The sequence below is a fragment of the Oncorhynchus gorbuscha genome, linkage group LG01 (genome assembly GCF_021184085.1).
Source record: "Oncorhynchus gorbuscha isolate QuinsamMale2020 ecotype Even-year linkage group LG01, OgorEven_v1.0, whole genome shotgun sequence".
Taxonomy (NCBI): Eukaryota; Metazoa; Chordata; class Actinopteri; order Salmoniformes; family Salmonidae; genus Oncorhynchus; species Oncorhynchus gorbuscha.
In genome coordinates, this window is record NC_060173.1 from 53,984,732 (window position 1) to 54,007,470 (window position 22,739).

The following is a 22,739-nucleotide window of genomic DNA, read 5'->3' on the forward strand; positions in this document are numbered from 1 at the left end:
TGAACATATACAAAATAGTCCAAACTGGTGAAGTGAAATGAAAAAAACAACTAAAAAATAAAAAACGGAAAGTGGTGCGTGCATATGTATTCACCCCTTTTGCTATGAAGCCCCTAAATAATATCTGGTGCAGCCAATTACCTTCAGAAGTCACATAATTAGTTAAATAAAGTCCACCCGTTTGCAATCTAAGTGTCACATGATCTGTCACATGATCTCAGTGTATATATACACCTGTTCTGAAAGGCCCCAGAGTCTGCAACACCACCAAGCAAGCGGCACCACCAAGCAAGCGGCACTATGATGACCAAGGAGCTCTCCAAACAGGTCAGAGACAAAGTTGTAGAGAGGTACAGATCAGGGTTGGGTTATAAAAAAAGATCAGAAACTTTGAACATCCCACGGAGCACCATTATTTCAAAATGGAAAGAATATGGCACCACAACAAATCTGCCAAGAGAGGGCCGCCCACCAAAACTCACATACCGGGCAAAGAGGGCATTAATCAGAGAGGCAGCGAAGAGACCAAAAATAAGCTCCACAGCGAAGATTGGAGTATCTGTCCATAGGACTACTTTTGGTCGTACACTACACAGAGCTGGGCTTAACGGAAGAGTGTCCAGAAAAAAATAAGCAAACATGTTTGGTGTTCGCCAAAAGGCATGTGGGAGACTCTCCAAACATATGGAAGAAGGTACTCTGGTCAGATGAGACTAAAATCGAGATTTTGGGTCATCAAGGAATATGCTACATCTGGCTCAAACACAACACCTCTCATCACCACAGTGAAGCATGGTGGTGGCAGCATCATGCTGAGGGGATGTTTTTCATCGGCAGGGACTGGTCAGATTTGAAGGAATGATGGATGGCGCTTAATGCAGGGAAATTCTTGAGGGAATCCTGTTTCAGTCTTCCAGAGATTTGAGACTGGGACAGAGGTTCACCTTCCAGCAGGACAATGACCCTAAGCATACTGCTAAAGCAACACTCGAGTGGTTTAAGGGGAAACATTTAAATATCGTGGAATGGCCTAGTCAAAGCTCAGATCTCAATCCATTTAAGAATCTGTGGTATTACTTAAAGACTGCTTAAAGACTGTGGAACCCATCCAACTGGAAGGAGCTGGAGCAGTTTTGCCTTGAATAATGGGCAAAAATCCCAGTGGCTAGAAGTGCCAAGCTTATAGAGACATACCCCAAGAGACTTGCAGCTGTAATTGCTGCAAAAGGTGGCTCTAAAAAGTATTAATTTGGGGGGGGGGGGTTGAATAGTTATGCACGCTCAAGTTTTCAGTTTTTTTGTCTTATTTCTTGTTTGTTTCACAACATTTTTTATTTAGCATCCTCAAAGTGGTAGGCATGTTGTTTAAATCAAATGATACGAACCCCCAAAAATCTATTTTAATTCCAGGTTGTAAGGCAACAAAATAGGAAAAATGCCAAGGGGGCAATACACCCCCCCCCACACACACACACACACGTACATATACATATTCACAGGACACTCAACTTATCTCTTTTCCTACATCAGATATGCAGGTGACATTTCCACCTGGATGACAGCACATAATCAGCCAGACGAAGATGCTCTTCTTTCGAGGGAATGCCTGCCCATTCTCAGATGTTAGATAATCCGAGATGATCACGTCATTTACATTCCTGTCCTAACCTGAATGTTCCGCTTCTTCCTCCACACTACACACCATCCCCCAATATGCTAAATCAGAGCTTTGTCAGCTCCAGATTTGACTACTTCAACTCACACCCTGCTGGAATCCCTGTATTCTCAGATTCCCCTCTGTTATTAATCTCTATATCAAGAAATCTCTATATCAAGAAAGTGTTTCAAAATGTTGTACTTTTATTAACATATATGTGCAGATCATTCCTAAGAGAGAAGTGGTGTAATATCTCCAGATGGGTGTGTGGTACCTTGCCAACAAGATGTTACTTCTTGTGGGGTCTTTGCCTTGAAAGTAAGTATTAGAGTATAAGTAATGTACAATTAACCTACTGAAAGTATACTGACTAAAAGGCAAAACATAACTGTCAAATTATATTTTAGCTGTGTCGTTGTATACTTGCGAATTTGAATCTTAAGTGTAACAATTTTGTTGGGGAAACAAATTTTCTTTCTCCAGTTTGCTGAATGTGTTGTGAAGGAGGACTTTCAAATACGGACAAAGATATTAAAATCATGAGATGAAATAGCAGTCACACTCCTCCAAAACACTGCTATGTTCAATTTCTAATTTAAAATAATTGTAGATAAAAAAAAAAAAAAAAGCATTTATATGGAACTTTCAAGGTTATCTTTGATCCAACTTCTGACTAGTAAGCACCACCTTTATTTTTTAAACAGACCAGGGGTGAAAACAGACTGCTGCAACATCATTGGCTGAATGTGGTAAGCAACATCCCTGTGTAGCATTAGCCACTCTAGCATAGTTGTGGAAAATTGTGTTTTATCAAGACAGTATACATATTTTCTGTTTCTTTCCATAGACAAGCCATTAAATTGATTTAAGGAGGAAACTGATGCCATTGTAGCCTGAATGGTGGATGCTTTATTTACAAGCCGGTCCATGGGGGAAATGAGTCTTGCCGGCTGTGCACATTCAATTCGGAGATAAGATGAAAAACAACGTAAAAGAATATGGTCAATATACTGCGGCTAAGGGCTGTTCTTAAGCACAACGCAACGCAGAGTGCCTGGATACAGCCCTTAGCCGTGGTATATTGGCCATATACCACAAACCCCAGAGTTGCCTTATTGCTATTATAAACTGGTTACCAATAAATGTTTTGTCATACCCGTGGTATACGTTCTGATATACCACAGCTGTCAGCCAATCAGCATTCAGGGCTCAAACCACCCAGGTTATAATAACAGCTATGTCTAACAGTTTGAGTTTGCCGCATTGGGACATTTCAGACCTTACAATCTGTACTTGTGTGAGTGAGCATACAACACAAACTAAACATAATTCATTATTTATGGCTTTTTATAGGCTACAACAACAGTTTGGACAAGGACAGTATAGAATATATATATTGGAATATAGGAAAATAATTAGGCAATATTTTCCTCTCTTAAAGGTAGACTCAGCGATATGATGTAGATGCAGAAATGAAACAGTATAGTGGGTCAATTTCTGCAAACAACTAAAAGCGATGAGCCTCAACTTTGGCAGTTTTGGTGCCCAGGCTACCACACTGTGAACAGTGTGACCTGAATCCGTGCACATGCGCAGATACTGTGTGTGACTGTGTGAGAGCAAAGTGTTGCATCTCGCTCATCTCTGGTGCTGTCATTTAGCTGAGTGTACCTTTACATTCTACAAGAACACAGTATGAAACAAGGTGGAAAAGATAAAGGTAGACATTGAAAAAATATTTAAAATGAGTCAAGCCATAATAAAACATTGTCAGCTAAAATTTCCTCACAGTGTTGGTGGTGCACATCATAATAAAAGCTAAGATGACTTCATATCATCCAAGGAACTACATCAAATCTGCTTCTGAACATTGATAAAACTATAATGATCTTTTCAATCCTGATAAAGGGTATAGAGTGAGTGACCGAGTTTGGGTCAATTCTATTCCGTAGCTTTTCAACAAGGAAAATCAGTGTACTTCCTGAATTGACTGGAAATGGCATTGACACCAAAATGAAATGGACCCCAACCCTGGTGAGTGTGTGTGATCGAAAAGCATCTCTGCAGGAATCCCAGGAGAATCATACATTCAGTTTCTCCAATCTCCATTCAGTGTTGCCAGATGGTGCTGGCTCAGCTCCACTGTTCTGAGCTCTACTGTTCTGAGACATATGACACAATCAACAGGGCTTGCATTGATTACACCACATCAGTTCTCTGTAAAAATAAGCAATGGAGGAATTTCATATCTGTATCTGCATACGCAATCAAGTTAATTTATCTTAGGTAACTTAAACCTTAGTAAAAAAAAAAGTTACTTCACTTCGGAGATAATTCAAGTTCTTGACACAGTCCCAAGAGTACAGTACCCCTCAACATCTCTTAATTTTGTATTTTTGTTGCATAGTAGGTAAACTCGTGCTCTATCCCTCTTTCTTTTCCTCCCAGCACACATGACTAGAGTGAGTCATTTGAGCAGCTAGTGATTGTGTGCGCGTGTTGGAGATCGACTGCATTGCAGTCGGAATGGGAAAAATCTGCAAATCACCTCGCATCCCAGATAGCTACTCATTATATTATGGGTGATCAAGATAAGTGATTCTGTGCCTCGCTTGTTCAAACTGATTCCATCCAACACGCTGATTGTCTCTGCTGTGCACCTGCATCCAAAGTAGCTACTCATTATGTGATCAAGATTACCGATTCTGCAATTCGCCTTGCTCAAGCTGATGCCCCCTTGTCTCTGATGTGCAGAGTGTAGAAGGCCCAAGGCTCCGGTATGTAGATGACCCCGCGGTATTTCTTGCGGAGGACCTGGTCGCTCCAGAGACAAGCCACCCAGATGCTGACCAGACCCAGGGCGATGGAGAAACTGTCAAGTCAAGTTTATTTTCAAATGCATTTTGCTCAGGTCTCAATTCACTTTAAATAAAGGGGTGGTTTCTCAGACACGGATTAATCCTAGTCCTAGTCCATGGGTTTTAGCCTAGGAATAGGCTTAATCTGTGTCCGGGTAATTGCCCCAAATATTCTTAAAGAAAAACAAGGAACAAACAATATTCGAAACAGTATCATTGTTATACCTGTAGAGCAGGAAGAGCCCATTGCTATCAGGGACAAAGCCTTTACGTTTCTGGTGCATCACTGTGGCCGTCATGGCGAAGAAGGTGAAGATGAAGAGGATGAAGATCTGGCCCTCTGTGATCAGGTACCTGTACAGAGTAGAGCTGTGTTCAATTTAGCACATGTGATAGATGACAAAAATTGTGTTACTTAAGTCCCCTCCCATGACACAGTCAAGGTACCTGGATGGAGGAGGTGGTCTTATGCTGCTGCCTTTTTGGTATCTGGCTCAATTGACACCGATACCCTATGATCAATGCACTTGTAGAGATCTGAGAATGTTTAATTGATATAAGCATGGGGACATTTCCACCTATCCTATCAGAGTGCACGGTGGATCTATTATTATATTGCTTACACCGGTCAAATCCTCTCAGATCTCCACAAGTCTACAGGTCGATTTGGGATCGGGCCATACTCTCTCTTTGCCTCGTTCATTGAAATGGACCCAAGTATCAAACTACTTTGGAAACAATGAATGAAATCCTTTCCTGTCAACTCCTACATTTCATATTCACACATAGGGGAGGTTTCCTCAACACATATTAAGCCTAGCACTAAAAAGTACTTTCAATAGAGATTCTCCACTGAGCTTGCTTTTTAGTCGAGGACTAGGCGTAATCTGTGACTGTGACTGCGGAACCATCCCATACAGTTGACATAAAGGATAAAAAGCCATTCAAAATGTTGCCTAAAAACATTCAGTGCCTTTTTGACCTGATAACTCTTCCATCATGTTACATTTTCGTAGAATTAAGGAGACCTCTGAAGGGAAATACTGTAACTCTGCACCACCTGTGTGACCTTGTGAACGCAGCCCATAAAAGACCTCTACAGATAGAGGGCAAGTCTCAGGAAGTCAGTTTTGCTGTGGTGAATAATGGACAAGAGCCCATTGGAATCAGAACGTACGGTGCATCCCTCCCTCCCTCCCTCCCTCCCTCCCTCCCTCCCTCCCTCCCTCCCTCCCTCCCTCACAAACACACACGATACACTGACGTGTCCTGCCCTTTGCCCAGGGCTAAGTCATTGTGTTCAATCACAGTGGATTCGGACAGAAAGAAAACAAACATTCTAGCATTACAGGCTGTGATAGTATGATGTGTCACTAAAGAGGCTGACCAATAGTAGACGGCGCTGGGAGCGAGAAGAAACCAAGCAGCGAGCGGCATCCTCTTCTCCTCCTTGATGTGTGTGAAGCAACCAGTGAAGTAGAGGAAGAGGATGAGGAAGAAGGGAACATACCTGTGGAAGAGAAGAAAAAAGGCACATTTTCAATCATGTTGTGTTTTTCCCAGGGAAGATTAAATAATTGAAAGTGATTAAAATGCTGGTAAGCTGCAAACACTGCACATCATGTCAATGTATCTATGACAGTCTTCACGTCGATGTAATCTCATATGACATTCACAGTTTGAATGGTATAAATTCATCTATAGCTATGGGCAAGGTGAAATTACCTTTTTCATCTGATTCAGTCATTCAGTACAGTACAGTAAAGTAAAGATACACTACTGTTCAAAAGTTTGGGGTCACTTAGAAATATCCTTGTTTTTGAAAGAAAAATCACATTTTTTGTCCATTAAAATAACATCAAATTGATTAGAAATACAGTGTAGACATTGTTAAGGTTGTAAATGACTATTGTAGCTGGAAACGGCTGATTTCTTAAGGAATAAGGCCAGCATCCCAGAGTCACCTCTTCACTGTTGACATTGAGACTGGTGTTTTGCGGGTACTATTTAATGAAGCTGCCAGTTGAGGACTTGTGAGGTGTCTGTTTCTTAAACTCGACACTCTAATGTTCTTGTCCTCTTGCTCAGTTGTGCACCGGGGCCTCTCACTCCTTTTTCTATTCTGATTAGAGCCAGTTTGTGCTGTTCTGTAAAGGGAGTAGTACACAGCGTTGTACAATATCTTCCGTTTCTTGGCAATTTCTCGCATGGAATAGAACAAGAATAGACTGAGTTTCAGAAGAAAGTTTTGTTTCTGGCCATTTTGAGCCTGTGATTGAACCCACAAAAGCTGATGCTCCAGATACTCAACTAGTCTAAAGAAAGCCAGTTTTATTGCTTCTTTAATCAGAACAACAGTTTTCAGCTGTGCTAACATAATTACAAAAGGGTTTTCTAATGATCAATTAGCCTTTTAAAATGATCAACTTGGATTAGCTAACACACCGTGCCATTGGAACACCGGAGTGATGTTTGCTGATAAGGGCCCTCTGTACGCCTATGAAGATATTCCATAACAAAATATGCCGTTTCCAGCTACAATAGCCATTTACAACATTAACAATGTCTACACTGTATTTGTGATCAAGTTGATGTTATTTTAATGGACAATGAATGTGCTCTTCTTTCAAAAACAAGGACACATCTAAGTGACCCCAAACTTTTGAACGCTAGTGTAGTTTTGAGCAAACATGCTCCTTACCACATGGAATGGCCAAGCTTTTCATCATAATAGTAAAGTAGCTCAAAGGAATCTATCTGTGGGAAGAAGAGGACAGTAAAGGTATAGCATTTCTGCTGTTACCAAAATAGAATCCAATCAAATCATGCTAATGAGTACTACAATTTCATGTTTGGTCTTTAAACAAAAAGAAGCCTATCCAATAAGCAAAAACAATGTAAAAAGTTACACACAGTATAAGTATAGCAGTTACACACAGTATTCAGCGGAGTATGGCAGTCCTTGACTTTCACAGCTTTTACATTCAGCTTTCACAGTGTTATTGACTATGCACAATGTAGTAGGCAGATACTGGTTTGTTATTGTGTGGGGTAAGGGTGGGGAGGACACTCATTTTCTCCACCCAGCGGTTTACGGCAAAACTGTATGAAATGACTTTGTTACAACCTTGTAATAACATCCTGGAAAAACTGATTGAAATTACAAAATTCCACATAAGCCTTAAACTGGTTGTAAAGATGTAATTAAAACCAGCTTGCCCGCTGGTCAAGACAAGTGCTCCTGAGTATGAGAGAGGTATAGAGGGTGTCATGGTGGAGTACCAGAGAGGCAGGCTGGAGGTTCTTGATGATGGGGTTCTCTCTGACAGACAAGTGGAGCTGGTAACCACTCAACAGGAGGCGATGGTTAATGGAGTCACCCACCAGGTGAATGCTGGCACCCATCACAAAGGTGATGATGCACAGGTACACGGCGGCGTGGGGCAGGGTCTTGGGGCTACGCTCGATCAACTAGAGAGGGATGGGAGAGAATTGGGCAGTGAAATTCCTTCTGGGAACAATTTCAACAGGGGGGTTAGTTGGAGATGGCAGGCCAGCAGGGACATAAAGGTTATGTTCTCTGTTCAACTTGACAGCTATGATCTTTCAGCTTCCTCATTCCAACGTGTGAATGGGTTTTATCTTTGACAGGACAAATCAAATTGTATTTGTCTCATGCGCTGAATACAACAGGTCTAGCTAGACCTTACAGTGAAATCCTTACTTACAAGCCCTTAACCATCAATACAGAGTAAGAAAATATTTGCTATATAAACTAAAGCAACAAAAAAATTAACACAGTAAAATAACAATAACGAGGCTATATATTTTACAGGGGGTACCGGTACCAAGTCAATGTGCGGGAGTACGGGTTAGTCGAGGTAACTGAGGTCATATATACACATGTAATGTAGGTACGGGTAAAGTGACTATGCATAGATAATAAACAGCGAGTAGCAGCAGCATTACAAAAAAGGGGGTCAATAAAAATAATCAGAGTAGCCATTTGATTAAGTGTTCAGCAGTCTTGTGGCTTGAGGGTTGAAGCTATTCAGGTGCTTTTTGGTCCCAGACTTGGCACTCCAGTACCGCTTGCCATGTGGTAGCAGAGAGAACAGTCTATGACTAGGGTGGCTGGAGTCTGACAATTTTTAGGGCCTTCCTCTGACACCGCCAGGTATAGAGGTCCTGGATGGCAGGAAGCTTGGCCCCAGTGATGAACTGGGCCGTTCGCACTACCCTTTGTAACGCCATGCGGTCGGATGCCGAGCGGTTACCATACCAGGTGTTGATGCAACCAGTCATCGATTGTGCAGCTGAAGAACTTTTTGAGGAACTGAGGACCCATGCCAAATCTTCTGAAGGGGAACAGTTGTCTTGCCCTCCTGAGGGGGAATAGACATTGTCTTGCCCTCTTCATGACTGTCTTGGTGTGTTTGGACCATAATAGTTTGTTGGTGATGTTAACACCAGCTCTTGACCCGGTCCACTACAGCCCCGTTGATGTGCTCGGCCCTTTTTTTCCTGTAATCCACAAATAAGCTCCTTTGTCTTGATCACGTTGAGGGAGAGGTTGTTGATCTGGCACTACACTGCCAGGTTTCTGACCTCCTCCCTATAGGCTGTCTCATCATTGTCGGCGATCAGGCCTACCACTGTTATGTCGTCGGCTAACTTAATGATGGTGTTGGAGTCGTTCTTGGCCACACAGTCATGGGTAAACAGGGAGTACAGGACTGAGCATGCATCCCTCTGAGGTGGCAGATGTGTTGTTGCCTACCCTTACCACCTGGGGGTGGCCCGTCAGGAAGTCCAGGATCCAGTTGTAGATGGAGGTGTTTAGTCCCAGAGTCCTTAGCATAGTGATGAGCTTTGAGGGCACTATGGTGTTGAATGCTGAACTGTAGTCAATGAACAGCATTCCCACGTAGGTGTTCCTTTTGATTAGGCGGCGGGGTAGCCTAGTGGTTAGAGCGTTGGACTAGTAACCGAAAGGTTCCAAGTTCGATATCCCCGAGCTGACAAGGTACAAATCTGTCGTTCTGCCTCTGAACAGGCAGTTAACCCACTGTTCCTAAGCCGTCATTGAAAATAAGAATTTGTTCTTAACTGACTTGCCTAGTTAAATAAAGGTTAAAAAATGAAAAAAAGGGCCATGTGGAATGAAATAGAGATTGTGTCATGTGTGGATCTTTTGGGGCGGTATGCAACTTTGGGTGGGTCTACGGTTTCTCAGATGAGGGTGTTTATGTGAGCCATGACCAGCCTTTCAAAGCACTTCATGTCTCAGACATGAGTGCTACGGGTCGGTAGTCATTTAGGCAAATTACCTTGGCGTTCTTGGGCACAGGGAATATGGTGCTTGAAACATGTAGCTATTACAGACTCAGTCAGGGAGAGTTTGAAAATGTCAGTGAAGACACTTACCTTACCAGTTGGTCAGCGCATGCTCTGAGTGCACATCCTGGTAATCCGTCTGGCCCTGCGGCCTTGTGAATGTTGACCTGTTTAAAGGTCTTACACACATTGGCTACAGAGAGCGTGATGTTCCATTTAACGAGTAAACGACCGTCTGACCTTCCCCTTACTGGCCTGGCTGAGTGGAGCTGGCATCTGCTTTAGCAAGTTAATGTCAATGCCTTCAAAGTGTCCCTTATAAACTGCCAGAGTGCCTGCAGAGAAGCCAATGTTGGAGGGACAGCAGCGTGCCCTCATCATGTAGCATTCAACTGGGTTGTCGTGCCTTGTGTTCATTAGGCACCAAGAGGAAGAAAACTAACTAGAACAGGAATGTACTACCCGGACTTGTCCAACAAGAAACACTGGTTTTTGTACCAGTTTTGAAACGTATCGCTATGGTGTGTCTAATGAACACCACCCTGTCTCTGTGATTGGTTACCTTGAGAAGCAGGAAGGGTGTGATGATGTTGTAAGCCATGTGGAAGTAGTCCCCAGCACTGGGTCTGTTCAGGGGGAACCACTCTAGAGGGAGGATGATCTGAAGAGATACAGTGTATCAGTTAGAGGAGGGGAAAACAATACACAACAGGGACATGTAATAAGCATTGAATATACTCAGAAACGACATGGTAGTATGGTAATTGTTACAATGACCTAATAATTACTGTGGTTTCTGGGGTGTTGTTGAAAAAAGCACCATTACTTGACGTTTGATACTAGGTACCTGTAGTTCTTTTTTTGTGTGTCAAAGTTACCATACACCACTCATTGTGACCAGATACTGTTTTAGAACCAGTCTGGACGTTTAAGATGGAATAGGCCATATTATGAAAGTGCTACTGCACAACCTCTGACAATCAATTGAGTTGTAGTCATATAAATAGAATTACTAGACCGGACATTGCCATTCAAGTCAATAATACTTTTTATTTTTTATTTCACTCACCATGACAATGGGCCTCCCGAAGTCCAGCAGCCAGTTCTGGATGGTGAAACTGACCCACAGGTCCAGGTGGAACTTGGGCTTCAGCAGAGATGAGTCCATGTCTCTGGACCCATGCCTGTTGTGTGTTAGGAGGACAAATAAGCTCATTATTAAAGTTAAAAGGATTATGTGCGCCGACTTTGCATTGACATCAATAATAAGCCTGAAGCAAGGCTTTACTCTCTGCAGGGTGCATTATGTCCCTAATATGTTTTTGTTGGTTAAACAAAGTATGTATAGTTCAAAGCAGCAGGGGCGGCAGGGTGGCCTAGTGGTTAGAGAGCTGGACTAGAAACCGGAAGGTTGCAAGTTCAAGCCCCTGAGCTGACAAGGTATGAATCTGTCGTTCTACCCATGAACAGGCAGTTAACCTGCTGTTTCTAGGCTGTCATTGAAAATAAATAATTTTGTTCTTAACCTACTTGCCTAGTTAAATAAATAAAAGAGACAGCATTGAAAGAGTAGGAACCTCAACAGGCAGAGTCAGTTGTTGGAAAGGAGATATGTGTGTTCAAAGACAGAGTCCTGACGGTGGATACACAGGGTTGGGTGGCATGCCTCCTCTACAGTCTTAAGCAGTAGGTCTGCACAGGCTTTACACATCAGACCATCTTCTGGCACTTTTGAATCCCAGCTGTTCCTCCTGGCCCCAACATTAACAAGGCCAACAAAAGAACAAAACAACAACGCTGCTGTCATCTCTCTCAAGTTTGTCTTTATTTGGTCATTAAACAAGACACATGCAGTTGAGAGAGAGAGAGAGATCCACTGCTGGCTCCACACATTCCCTAGCAGAACAACATTTGGCCTTAGCCTCCATTCAGCTGCCTGTGTTGGAAGTCGGATTATGGGAGCCTCTGTGCACACTATGTGGAGCATCAGCAGTGGTTGGGGTGACAAATGAGTGCCTGTCCTGATCCTGTGGCAGAGAGGACCTCTTCCCTTTCCCAATCCTGGCACGGCCTGGAGAATCAACTCTAATCTCATCCGATTTGTCTCTTTCAAATCCCGACAGAACAAGCTCCTCCTGCACGCTGGTTTCATAAGGTCAGTACTCCTGAGTGGAGCTAAGAGAGGAGAGGCAGCAGCTGCACTTGGCAGGCCATAGTATCACCTTTCTGTGGGCTATATTTCAGACTAATGTGACACATTGACTCATGGGGACTGACCCTGTTAATCCCACAGAAGGAAAGGAAACGCCTGGTAATGGGCATTTGAGCACTTACTTGCAGCATGCACAATAGGGGAACTATACCTTGGTTAGATAATGTATGATAATACACATACAAAAAGAAAGGTTCTTAAATGGTTATTCCTCAGCTCTTAAGGTTCCTTGGAGAACTCTTGCCCCATAAAACAACATTTGTGAAGTGTGGGGTTCTTGACATGGCATCTACGATTCTTCATAATTCTAAAAGGTTCTTGAAATGTATGGAAGCCTGCAGATGTGTCACTTTCATATCACCCAGAAAATTGGCCAGTGTCAACTTGTGTTGATTTTTCAGTGTAACATTTCTAGTGTTGATTCAGGAGTTAAATTTACACTCAGTGTAAAATAACCCCAGGGAAATATGATAATGATGGGTGTGGTTTTGGTTAAACTCTGGTTATTGACACCAGAGTTTAACCAAAACCAGACCCATCATTAACTATATTTCCCAGCATGCTCTATTGCAGGTTGATTCTAAGAATTGTTTGTTTCAATATCTTGTTTCATACATTTTTCTAAACTATTCCAATCTCCTACTTGGTCGTATTGCACCCGTTACTGAAATGGTTGTTCCAGTTAGATGTTTAAGGTAGTCTCATATCTTAGTTTTTCCAACCTTGCAAACCTTCTGAATGCAGGTTGTGGGTGAATAAAAATTCTAAAATGTTGGATATCCCCACTCTGGCTGGATGCCAATATGAATTACAATCACTTTGCAAGCCAGCATAACGTAACTTGCAGGCCCGATGTGGCCTGTAAACTATGAGTTTTAGGCCATTGTATTAGGGTAAAATTATGTCCGCAAAATAAATATGAAATATACATTTTATTGTCTTAGGACCCGATTCCAGCTTTCTTACACTCGCCTTTCCTTTGCACGTCACAGTATTTGGTATTCAACCTTACCTTATAATGCCCTCTGAAGGTGCGGGTACCTTGCACACTCTGAATAAATTTAATTCAACCACAGAAAACCCTCCCACTTGCCGGCCAACAGATTATCTCGTGGAGATTTTATTCAGTAGGGTTTTCAGTACATTTATCTTAAGCCATCCCTTTAAATATGGTGTACCTTTAAGTTTGAATTTCATCGACAGATTTGAATATAATCGAGAGAACGGGTTCATAATATTAGGCATCAATGAAAGAAAGCCAAGTATGCATATTCGTCTCTGTTTCATCACCAATTGGTAGATTTTTTTTTAAATCTAAAAATTCAGATTATTTAAGTTTAGGGAAGCATTTAAGCACGAAAGAATGGAAAGGGTGGTTTTATTAATTCGTAAATTTGCCACATTCAGTTCTTCAACCCATGGTAATGTTGGAAGATTAGAATTATAGTAGGGCGAATAGGTTACAAAAGTAGGCTATACCCTGATCTATTGCCTCCACTAACCATGGAACTGCGTGATGACACAGTCAAATATTGCGCCATGTGTCGGGTTAAAACTGTTAATGCTTAAGGCTTGGATCTCCGCTCCTTAACGATTTAATTAGCCTCCCTGTCTTTTTTAAATATTATCAACTGTTAATAATGATCCTCAGCAACAACCACGCGGCCATGACAGTGTTTACAAAGGAAGCAAATGAAGGTAAACTAAACAATGTAATTATATTAAATGATAATGTAGGCTATACCAACTGAAGGAGACTAACAGTACATTGGCAGTTGAATATGCGTGGTTATTAGGCCTACTGATGGCTGATATTGATAGTGGCTAATATCTAACGTGATATAAGTAGGAAACAGAGAATGTCGGGGTAGCCTATCATTAATACATTAAGACAGTCAAGTTCTAAATTACAGTACATGGAGAATTGTGTTATTTCTATTGTAAAAAATACAGTAGATGCTTTTTCCACTTGGAACCGGTAGATTCGCTAGACCTTATTCATGGTTTCCTTGCGCTTAAAGTGGTGGAATTATTAGTGAATTAAGTCCAGGTCAGAATATGGTGTATCTGTAGACAAACCTCCACCCGACATTAATTTATTTGATTTCCACCCCAAACGAATAGCGGGTGAATAGCATGCTATCCTCATGCTTAGGTTCAAGGTCAGAATACCCATAGAGAAAAGTGCATAAAAGGAGAATTGTTTTTAATTTACATGTGCTTATCGCTGAGCAGAATCAGACCCTTAAAATAATAAAATGAATAACAACATATTCAGTTAGGCTCTCACTTGGTGAAGGCCACAGGACTGAAAATGAATGAATGCAACAACCATATCTCTGTCACTAGCAAACAGTCATGGGTGGTACTGGTAACTAACATTCACTCAAAAGGCACCCTGGGAAATATGCAAATAAGGCTTAAAACCTGACAGCAGGGCTATTCAAATCTGGTCCTGGAGGGCCAAAACATTTCTGGTTTGGGATTTTTGTATGATTCTTTAACGAACCATCACGTGTAATGGTTCTTCAGAGACCCTAAAATGGTTCCATTATGGCATCGCTCTCAAGAACCTTAATTGGTTCTAACTTTTTAAGAGTGCACTGTATGGCATTATTTACAGATACATGGTGATGATTAGGCTTTAATATGTCTACTTATGGAATTGTTAATAATCGTAATGTTGACATTAACATTTAAGGTGTGAGGGGGTCATGCATATGAAAGGTAGGGAAGGCCAGTAAACGGCAGACAATTCAATTGGATATGAGTTGGTTAGGTATGGCTATTTAAATTACGGTTTTCAAATGCTATATTAAAAAGTTGTTTTTCAAACCTAGCGAGAAAAGTTGACGACTGCATAGCATAGCTCTGCCGTTTCCGCATCGACGCGTGCATCCCCCTTCCAACAGAACCATGAAGATTCTCCTCGATATCACTTCTTTCAGACCCGACTTGGCAGCCACCGGTCCCTTTAAACTTGGCCCAAGGAACTAGTTGCTAAAATAAGATTTCACAAAGGAAATAGCCATTTGTAGATCTGTGTTGAATAATTGACTAGTCAACGATCCGAATAACAATGCCGACCTCAAAACCTCTTCTTTCGCTCACCGCTGCTCTCCTTGCAAAGTGAACGCAACAATAGAGATTGACAGGCTCAGTGACAATCTGTAACATAATAGCCTTGGACGAGATGGGAGTCCCACACTCTCCAGTAGTTTACACAATGTTCCTCTCCTCAGCATTAGTTGACACAGGCTGTTATTGCCCTCAAAGTCTAACCCGTGTCTTGAAGAGAGTTCTGAAATATTATCACACAGTTCGGCTGAGTGAATCTATTTTGAAATGCGTGTTTCAGTTCTATGAGTCTGTGTGAGTCTAAAGGGATATTGAAATGAAATGGTTCAGTAGCCTGCAGATTAACCGTTAATCTGTTTCCCCCATCCCCTTTTTGTCAGGGGCATAATCTCTGATTTTGGCAGAGTAGAGCAGATAGGATGCAATTTAGGCCGGCCCGGTACACATATATAGCCGGCTCCCATCAAACCAAGGTGCCCTCATGTACAAGAATGATCAGTAAAATGATCTCTGTTATACCTCTTATCTCTGCATTATTATAATATCTATATCATCTCTATTATACTGATTATACTATAAAGGGAGTAGTGGAATCCAGGCTGTGAATGGGACATTCATGATATTAAGGTCAAATTGTGGGTGCTTATAGTCGTTCTGTTTCACACATTTACAATTGGAAATGTTTTTTTTTGCATAACCCACTCCTCCTGAGACACCCTCGGAGAGTGGGGTCATGGATCAGCCATTATTGACAGCAACACTGGAGCAATAAAGGTGAAGTGCCTTGTTCAAGGGCAGATGGATAGACGGTTCCTTGTCAGCTTGGGGATTTGAACTAGCAAACTTTACCGATTACTGGCCCGACATGCTAACCGCTGGGCTACATCAATAAGAAAGACAGTACCAAACCTCTGCCAATAACAGCTAGCATTCACTCAGACCACTCCCAGACAGTCCTAGTAAATGTATTGCTTGAGAAATTGCTTTTTGCTAAGAAGTTTTGTTTTTAACCATTTCCAGTGAAGGACAGGTTTGTGGTCCGTCCACACGATGAAGGGGAGAATAGAACCCTCCAGCCAGTGACGCCATTCCTCAAGAGCTAGCTTCACTGCCATGGGTTCCCAGTTACTAATGTCATCATTTCTCTGCAGATGAGAGCTTACAGGAAAGGAATACACATGGGTGGAGCTTCTGATCACAGGGAGGAACGTGGAGACAGAACAGCACCTACCCCGGTGTCGTAGGCATCCACCTCCACGGTGAACTGGAGTTCTCGGTCTGGCTTGGTGAGGATCGGAGCGGAAGTGAAGCGGCATTTGAGTTCCAGGAAAGCTGCCTCTGCCTCAGGGGTCCAGTGGAACGGAGTGGAGGTTGCGGTGAGAGGTGCTGCCAGACGGCTGGGGTTGCGGATGAATCATCTATAAAAATGTGCAAACCCCAGGAAATGCTGAAAGTGCTTCAGGTTTAAGGGTGCAGGCTACTCTGACTGCCCTGACCTTGGCGGGATCCATACGTAACCATCCCTGTGCAATAATATAACCCAGGAAAGACAGGAAGCATGGAATTACATTTACATTTACATTTAAGTCATTTAGCAGATGCTCTTATCCAGAGCGACTTACAAATTGGTGCATTCACCTTATGACATCCAGTGGAACAGTCACTTTACAATAGTGCATCTAAATCTTAAAGGGCGGGGGGGGGTGAGAAGGATTACTTTATCCTATCCTAGGTATTCCTTAAAGAGGTGGGGTTTCAGGTGTCTCCGGAAGGTGGTGATTGACTCCGCTGTCCTGGCGTCGTGAGGGAGTTTGTTCCACCATTGGGGGGCCAGAGCAGCGAACTATTTTGACTGGGCTGAGCGGGAACTGTACTTCCTCAGTGGTAGGGAGGCGAGCAGGCCAGAGGTGGATGAACGCAGTGCCCTTGTTTGGGTGTAGGGCCTGATCAGAGCCTGGAGGTACTGAGGTGCCGTTCCCCTCACAGCTCCGTAGGCAAGCACCATGGTCTTGTAGCGGATGCGAGCTTCAACTGGAAGCCAGTGGAGAGAGTGGAGGAGCGGGGTGACGTGAGAGAACTTGGGAAGGTTGAACACCAGACGGGCTGCGGCGTTCTGGATGAGTTGTAGGGGTTTAATGGCACAGGCAGGGAGCCCAGCCAACAGCGAGTTGCAGTAATCCAGACGGGAGATGACAAGTGCCTGGATTAGGACCTGCGCCGCTTCCTGTGTGAGGCAGGGTCGTACTCTGCGGATGTTGTAGAGCATGAACCTACAGGAACGGGCCACCGCCTTGATGTTAGTTGAGAACGACAGGGTGTTGTCCAGGATCACGCCAAGGTTCTTAGCGCTCTGGGAGGAGGACACAATGGAGTTGTCAACCATGATGGCGAGATCATGGAACGGGCAGTCCTTCCCCGGGAGGAAGAGCAGCTCCGTCTTGCCGAGGTTCAGCTTGAGGTGGTGATCCGTCATCCACACTGATATGTCTGCCAGACATGCAGAGATGCGATTCGCCACCTGGTCATCAGAAGGGGGAAAGGAGAAGATTAATTGTGTGTCGTCTGCATAGCAATGATAGGAGAAACCATGTGAGGTTATGACAGAGCCAAGTGACTTGGTGTATAGCGAGAATAGGAGAGGGCCTAGAACAGAGCCCTGGGGGACACCAGTGGTGAGAGTGCGTGGTGAGGAGACAGATTCTCGCCACGCCACCTGGTAGGAGCGACCTGTCAGGTAGGACGCAATCCAAGCGTGGGCCGCGCCGGAGATGCCCAACTCGGAGAGGGTGGAGAGGAGGATCTGATGGTTCACAGTATCGAAGGCAGCCGATAGGTCTAGAAGGATGAGAGCAGAGGAGAGAGAGTTAGCTTTAGCGGTGCGGAGCGCCTCCGTGATACAGAGAAGAGCAGTCTCAGTTGAATGACTAGTCTTGAAACCTGACTGATTTGGATCAAGAAGGTCATTCTGAGAGAGATAGCGGGAGAGCTGGCCAAGGACGGCATGTTCAAGAGTGTAGCTCAGTTGGTAGAGCATGGCGCTTGTAACGCCAGGGTAGTGGGTTCGATCCCCAGGACCACCCATACGTAGAATGTATGCACACATGACTGTAAGTCGCTTTGGATAAAAGCGTCTGCTAAATGGCATATATATATATATATATATATATATATATATATATATAAAAGAAAGAAGGGATACTGGTCTGTAGTTGTTGACATCGGAGGGATCGAGTGTAGGTTTTTTCAGAAGGGGTGCAACTCTCGCTCTCTTGAAGACGGAAGGGACGTAGCCAGCGGTCAGGGATGAGTTGATGAGCGAGGTGAGGTAAGGGAGAAGGTCTCCGGAAATGGTCTGGAGAAGAGAGGAGGGGATAGGGTCAAGCGTGCAGGTTGTTGGGCGGCCGGCCGTCACAAGACGCGAGATTTCATGTGGAGAGAGAGGGGAGAAAGAGGTCAGAAAACTCTCGTCGGTGCCCGAGTCAAGCGCAGATAAGCGCAGGCAGAGGAAAAGCCTGGCTCTGCCACACAAGGGTGCCGTCTAGCAAGGGGAGATGGGCTGGCGATTTGGTTACAATATACCTTTTGCTGGCCGCAGGGAACGAGTGGAGACAAAGTGACCAACCTGACCACAGTATAGGCAGCTCCTAGTGATGATTCGCCGCTGCCTCTCTTCAGGAGAGAGACGGGCCCGGCCGAGTGGCATGGGTTCAGGTTCTGGAAGAGACTTGGGAAGGGAGGCAGTCAGAGGAGAACCAAGCAAAGAAGCAGATGTCGTGATGGGGCATGCAACCCTACCTGCCCTCTCCCTCCGACGCTCAATGAGACAGCTGTCGATGCAGATGGCAAGAGAGATGAGCTCCTCGAGTCCATCTAGCTCATCCCTGGACACCAACTCGTCCTTGATGGTCTCAGTGAGAGCTTACTGAAATGCTCCCTGAAGGGCCTCCTCATTCCAGCCACTCTCAGTGGCGAGGGTGCGAAACTCGATTGCCTTGACGGACAGGAGTCGCTTAGCGGCATCCTTACCGCAGACACGGTGGTCAAAGACTCTCCTCATCTCCTTTGTGAAGCTGAAGTAGGAGGAGCAGATTGGGGACTGTCTCTCCCACACCGTGTGGCCCAGGAAAGCGCTGTTCCACAGAGGCTGCCGATCAGGAAGAAAATCTTGGCCCGCTCGCTAGCGTAAGCGAAGGGCTGTTGCTCGTATACTAGTGAACATTGTACTAAAAAGGCTTTGCAAGCTCAGAGGTTGACATCGTCAACCAGACAGGACCAGAGTCAGAGCGGACAGAACTGTAGCAGAGAAGAATACAGCGTCGGGCAAGGGAAAACAGGCACAACACGAAAACAGTATCTATGCAGGAACAAACGTCTAAAACCGCAGACTGACAGTGAGGTTAAGATCTGGCAGAGTGGAAGTGGCAGGGCTGAGTATTTGTAGAGGTCTTGATTATGGAACAGGTTGCAACTGGTGGGGATCTGCTCTACCTCCAGCACACCTGTCTCCACCCACAATCACACAGAAAGAGAGCACTGGGGGAGGGGAGACAGGATGAGCAGTAGAGGGTGTGGCAGGTGCAGATGTAACACTTTGGATGTACACAGAGATGTAAAATGAATATGTCAATCTCTCCTGGCTCAAAGTGGAGGAGAGATTGACTTCATCACTACTTGTATTTGTAAGAGGTGACATGTTGAATGCACCGAGGTGTCTGTTTGAACTACTGGCACACAGCTCTGACACCCATGCGTACCCCATAAGACATGCCACCAGAGGTCGCTTCACAGTCCCCATGTCACGTTTTTTTCAAAATCGAACCCAGAAGCAGACCAGGACAAGGAGAGTAGGAAGAAGGTGAGTATTTATTTACAAGTGAATGTGAATGGGTAGATATATCCAGGTGGCGTAGCGGGCAGCGGTGGTGAGTTGATGGGAGTAAATAGGTGGATCCAATGGGGTAGCGGAATCCTCCGACAACCAGGTGGGAATGGGGTAAATGATCCGGGTGAGTAACTGAAGACAGAACAAACGGAGGTAAGTTTAAGGCAAGCAATACGTAAAAAAACAACAAAACAAATTCTGTCCAACTTGAGGCTGATACTATGGCACAACATACTGTTCATGGCTAACGATCCGGCAGGGAAAGGATGTCAGGTCCGGGCTTATGAAGAGGAGAGATGATGATCAGGACCAGGTGTGCAGATAGCTGATGGGATACAGGTGCGGGTAATCAGAACTCCCAACTGGCTACATTGCCCGGCAACCAGACAGGGTGCGTTCCAGGACGCCGGAAAAAACACTCCAGGACAGAACACAGGCAAAAAACAGACTCAGGAAACGGGATTCGTGACACCCCAAGTCCAGAACAGACTATTGGAGGCACACAGTACTACATAGAGCCATGACTACATGGAACTCTATTCCACATCAAGTAACTCATGCAAGCAGTAAAATGATATTTAAAAAACAGATATAAATAAACCTTATGGTACAGCGGAAACTGTGAAGCAACACAAACACAGGCACAGACACATGCATACACACATGATAACATACACACTATACACACGTACACATGGATTTTGTGTTGTAGATATGTGGTAGTGGAGTAGGGGTCTGGGGGCACACACGTGGTGTGTTGTGAAATCTGTTGTGAATATGTTGTAATGTTTTTTAAATTGTATAACTGCCTTAATTTTGCTGGACCCCATGAAGAATAGCTGATTCCTTGGCAGCAGATAATTGGGATCCATACTTAATTAATGAATTCATTTTGAAAAAGTAATTTATCAAATTCAACAGGCTATGGTGTGAAATAGGCTTTTAGAAGTGCCATCTTAATTTGATTACTTATCGTTAATGCTGTCTTTGGTGTGCTTATTAATGCACAAGCATACCCACTCTTACGATACAATTATTTAATAAGTCATCCAAAAGTTTTACAGTGCGTGAAGTTTCAAATGCAGTCTGTTATCACTACATTTGTAATGTGATAGTATTTTATTTTAAACACACAAAAAACATTAATAAAATAATGTATGTCACTGCGGATCTGACTTTTCCGGGACCTTCAGTTTTCTGTACTAAATATCACCTGCGCATGTGAATACCTTCAGCATGTGTATATTCTCTACTATGCGTAGAGACAGGCTACTCGGGCAAATTATGCTCGTATATTCAAGTTTGATGAAAGCTGAATCAATGTCTGCAAGATCACATAATGATAGTATTCTACATAACAGTACCGACTATAATAGCATTGTATAACGTTACTGTAAGACAAAAAAAACTACCGCATTCAAACGTGAATAATAATTCTTGAAGTTTTACCGGTGAAAGGTCGGTGCAACATCTGCATGTCAACCATTTGGTCTCAATCAGTTAGAAGGGGTTTCCGCTAGCTTCTATAGCCACTATATCAGATTCCACGGTCACAAAGTCAGATTCCATAGCCACAAATTCAGATTCCACAGTCACAAAGTCCGATTCCACAGTCACAAAGTCAGATTCCATAGCCACAAATTCAGATTCCACAGTCACAAAGTCCGATTCCACAGTCACAAAGTCAGATTCCACAGCCACAGAGTAAGATTCCACAGTCACAAAGTCAGATTCCCCAGTCACAAAGTCAGATTCCACAGACATAAAGTCAGATTCCACAGTCACAAAGTCGAGATTGGCTACACAATTTAATTGTAGGTCAGGAATAAGGTTAGCAGTGGCGTTTAAGGTTAGTAAAACGGTTAGGATTATGTTTTAAATCAAATTTGAAGAAGATACCTTTTAGAAATTGGTGTGGTTTCGGACTTTCTGGGTATAGAAGCTGGTGACGACCGTTTCATGGGGATATGCATTTAGATCTTCTTGAGTTATACATATATGTTTCGAAGTAGCCTACAGCGTTGTTTTGAATGAAGTACAGTGAACTCTTTTTTTTTGAGAAGATTGTGTTAAACTATAGCATAGCCTCTGTGTATTTTACCTGGTGACGTGCACTTTTGAATTTTGGCCACATGAGAGAAAAATCTGTTGGTGTTTTTGTCTTCCAGTAACATTATATCATGCTATTACATTCGGTTCTGTTATGTCGAACACTGTGATCATTATGTTGATTAAATATTTTTCCTTTATTTAAATAGGCAAGGCAGTTGAGAATAAATTATTATTTACAATGACAGCCTTGTTCTGAGGCAGAACAACAGATTTTTATCTTGTCAGCTCAGGGATTTGATCTAGCAACCTTGCAGTTACTGGTCCAACGCTCCAACCACTAGGCTACCTGCCGACCCTAAATTTGAAAACATATGAATTGTTGTATCATTATTAGTGTTTGGACAAAACATTTTCATATTAACAATAAATACAGGTTATAGACACATATTTATTTATATTCTAATAATGTGGGGGACATAAAAAAAAATATATATATATTTTATTTTATTCCATGATCCAGATCCGACAGAGTACTCCATACCCCACATCGGCACAAATAATTGTTTTTCCTGTACAGTGCTCTAATTGTACAAAATATTGTCCAGGGAACTCATTTTTAAATGTTGAATATGCACAAAATATGCCCCAAAACATACGTACACA

At 43.3% G+C, this 22,739-nt stretch overlaps 1 protein-coding gene across 2 annotated transcripts; it reads right to left on the minus strand.

Annotated features, from left to right (window-relative positions):
- Window positions 1-2,548: 2,548 nt before the first annotated feature.
- On the minus strand, window positions 2,549-15,435 carry cln6b (CLN6 transmembrane ER protein b). 2 transcript variants are annotated; one of them, XM_046324539.1, is made up of 8 exons: window positions 14,901-15,435; window positions 10,922-11,036; window positions 10,415-10,513; window positions 7,798-7,986; window positions 7,217-7,272; window positions 5,903-6,025; window positions 4,741-4,869; window positions 2,549-4,502 (listed from the first exon to the last, which is right to left on the minus strand). In XM_046324539.1, the coding sequence occupies exons 1-8, from the start codon at window positions 14,960-14,962 to the stop codon at window positions 4,379-4,381; spliced, it is 897 nt and encodes a 298-aa protein (XP_046180495.1). In that variant the 5' UTR covers window positions 14,963-15,435; the 3' UTR covers window positions 2,549-4,378. The 2 variants fall into 2 exon arrangements, with proteins under 2 accessions (XP_046180495.1, XP_046180412.1); XM_046324456.1 differs by having other exon boundaries at window positions 2,549-4,529.
- Between the last annotated feature and the right edge of the window lie 7,304 nt (window positions 15,436-22,739).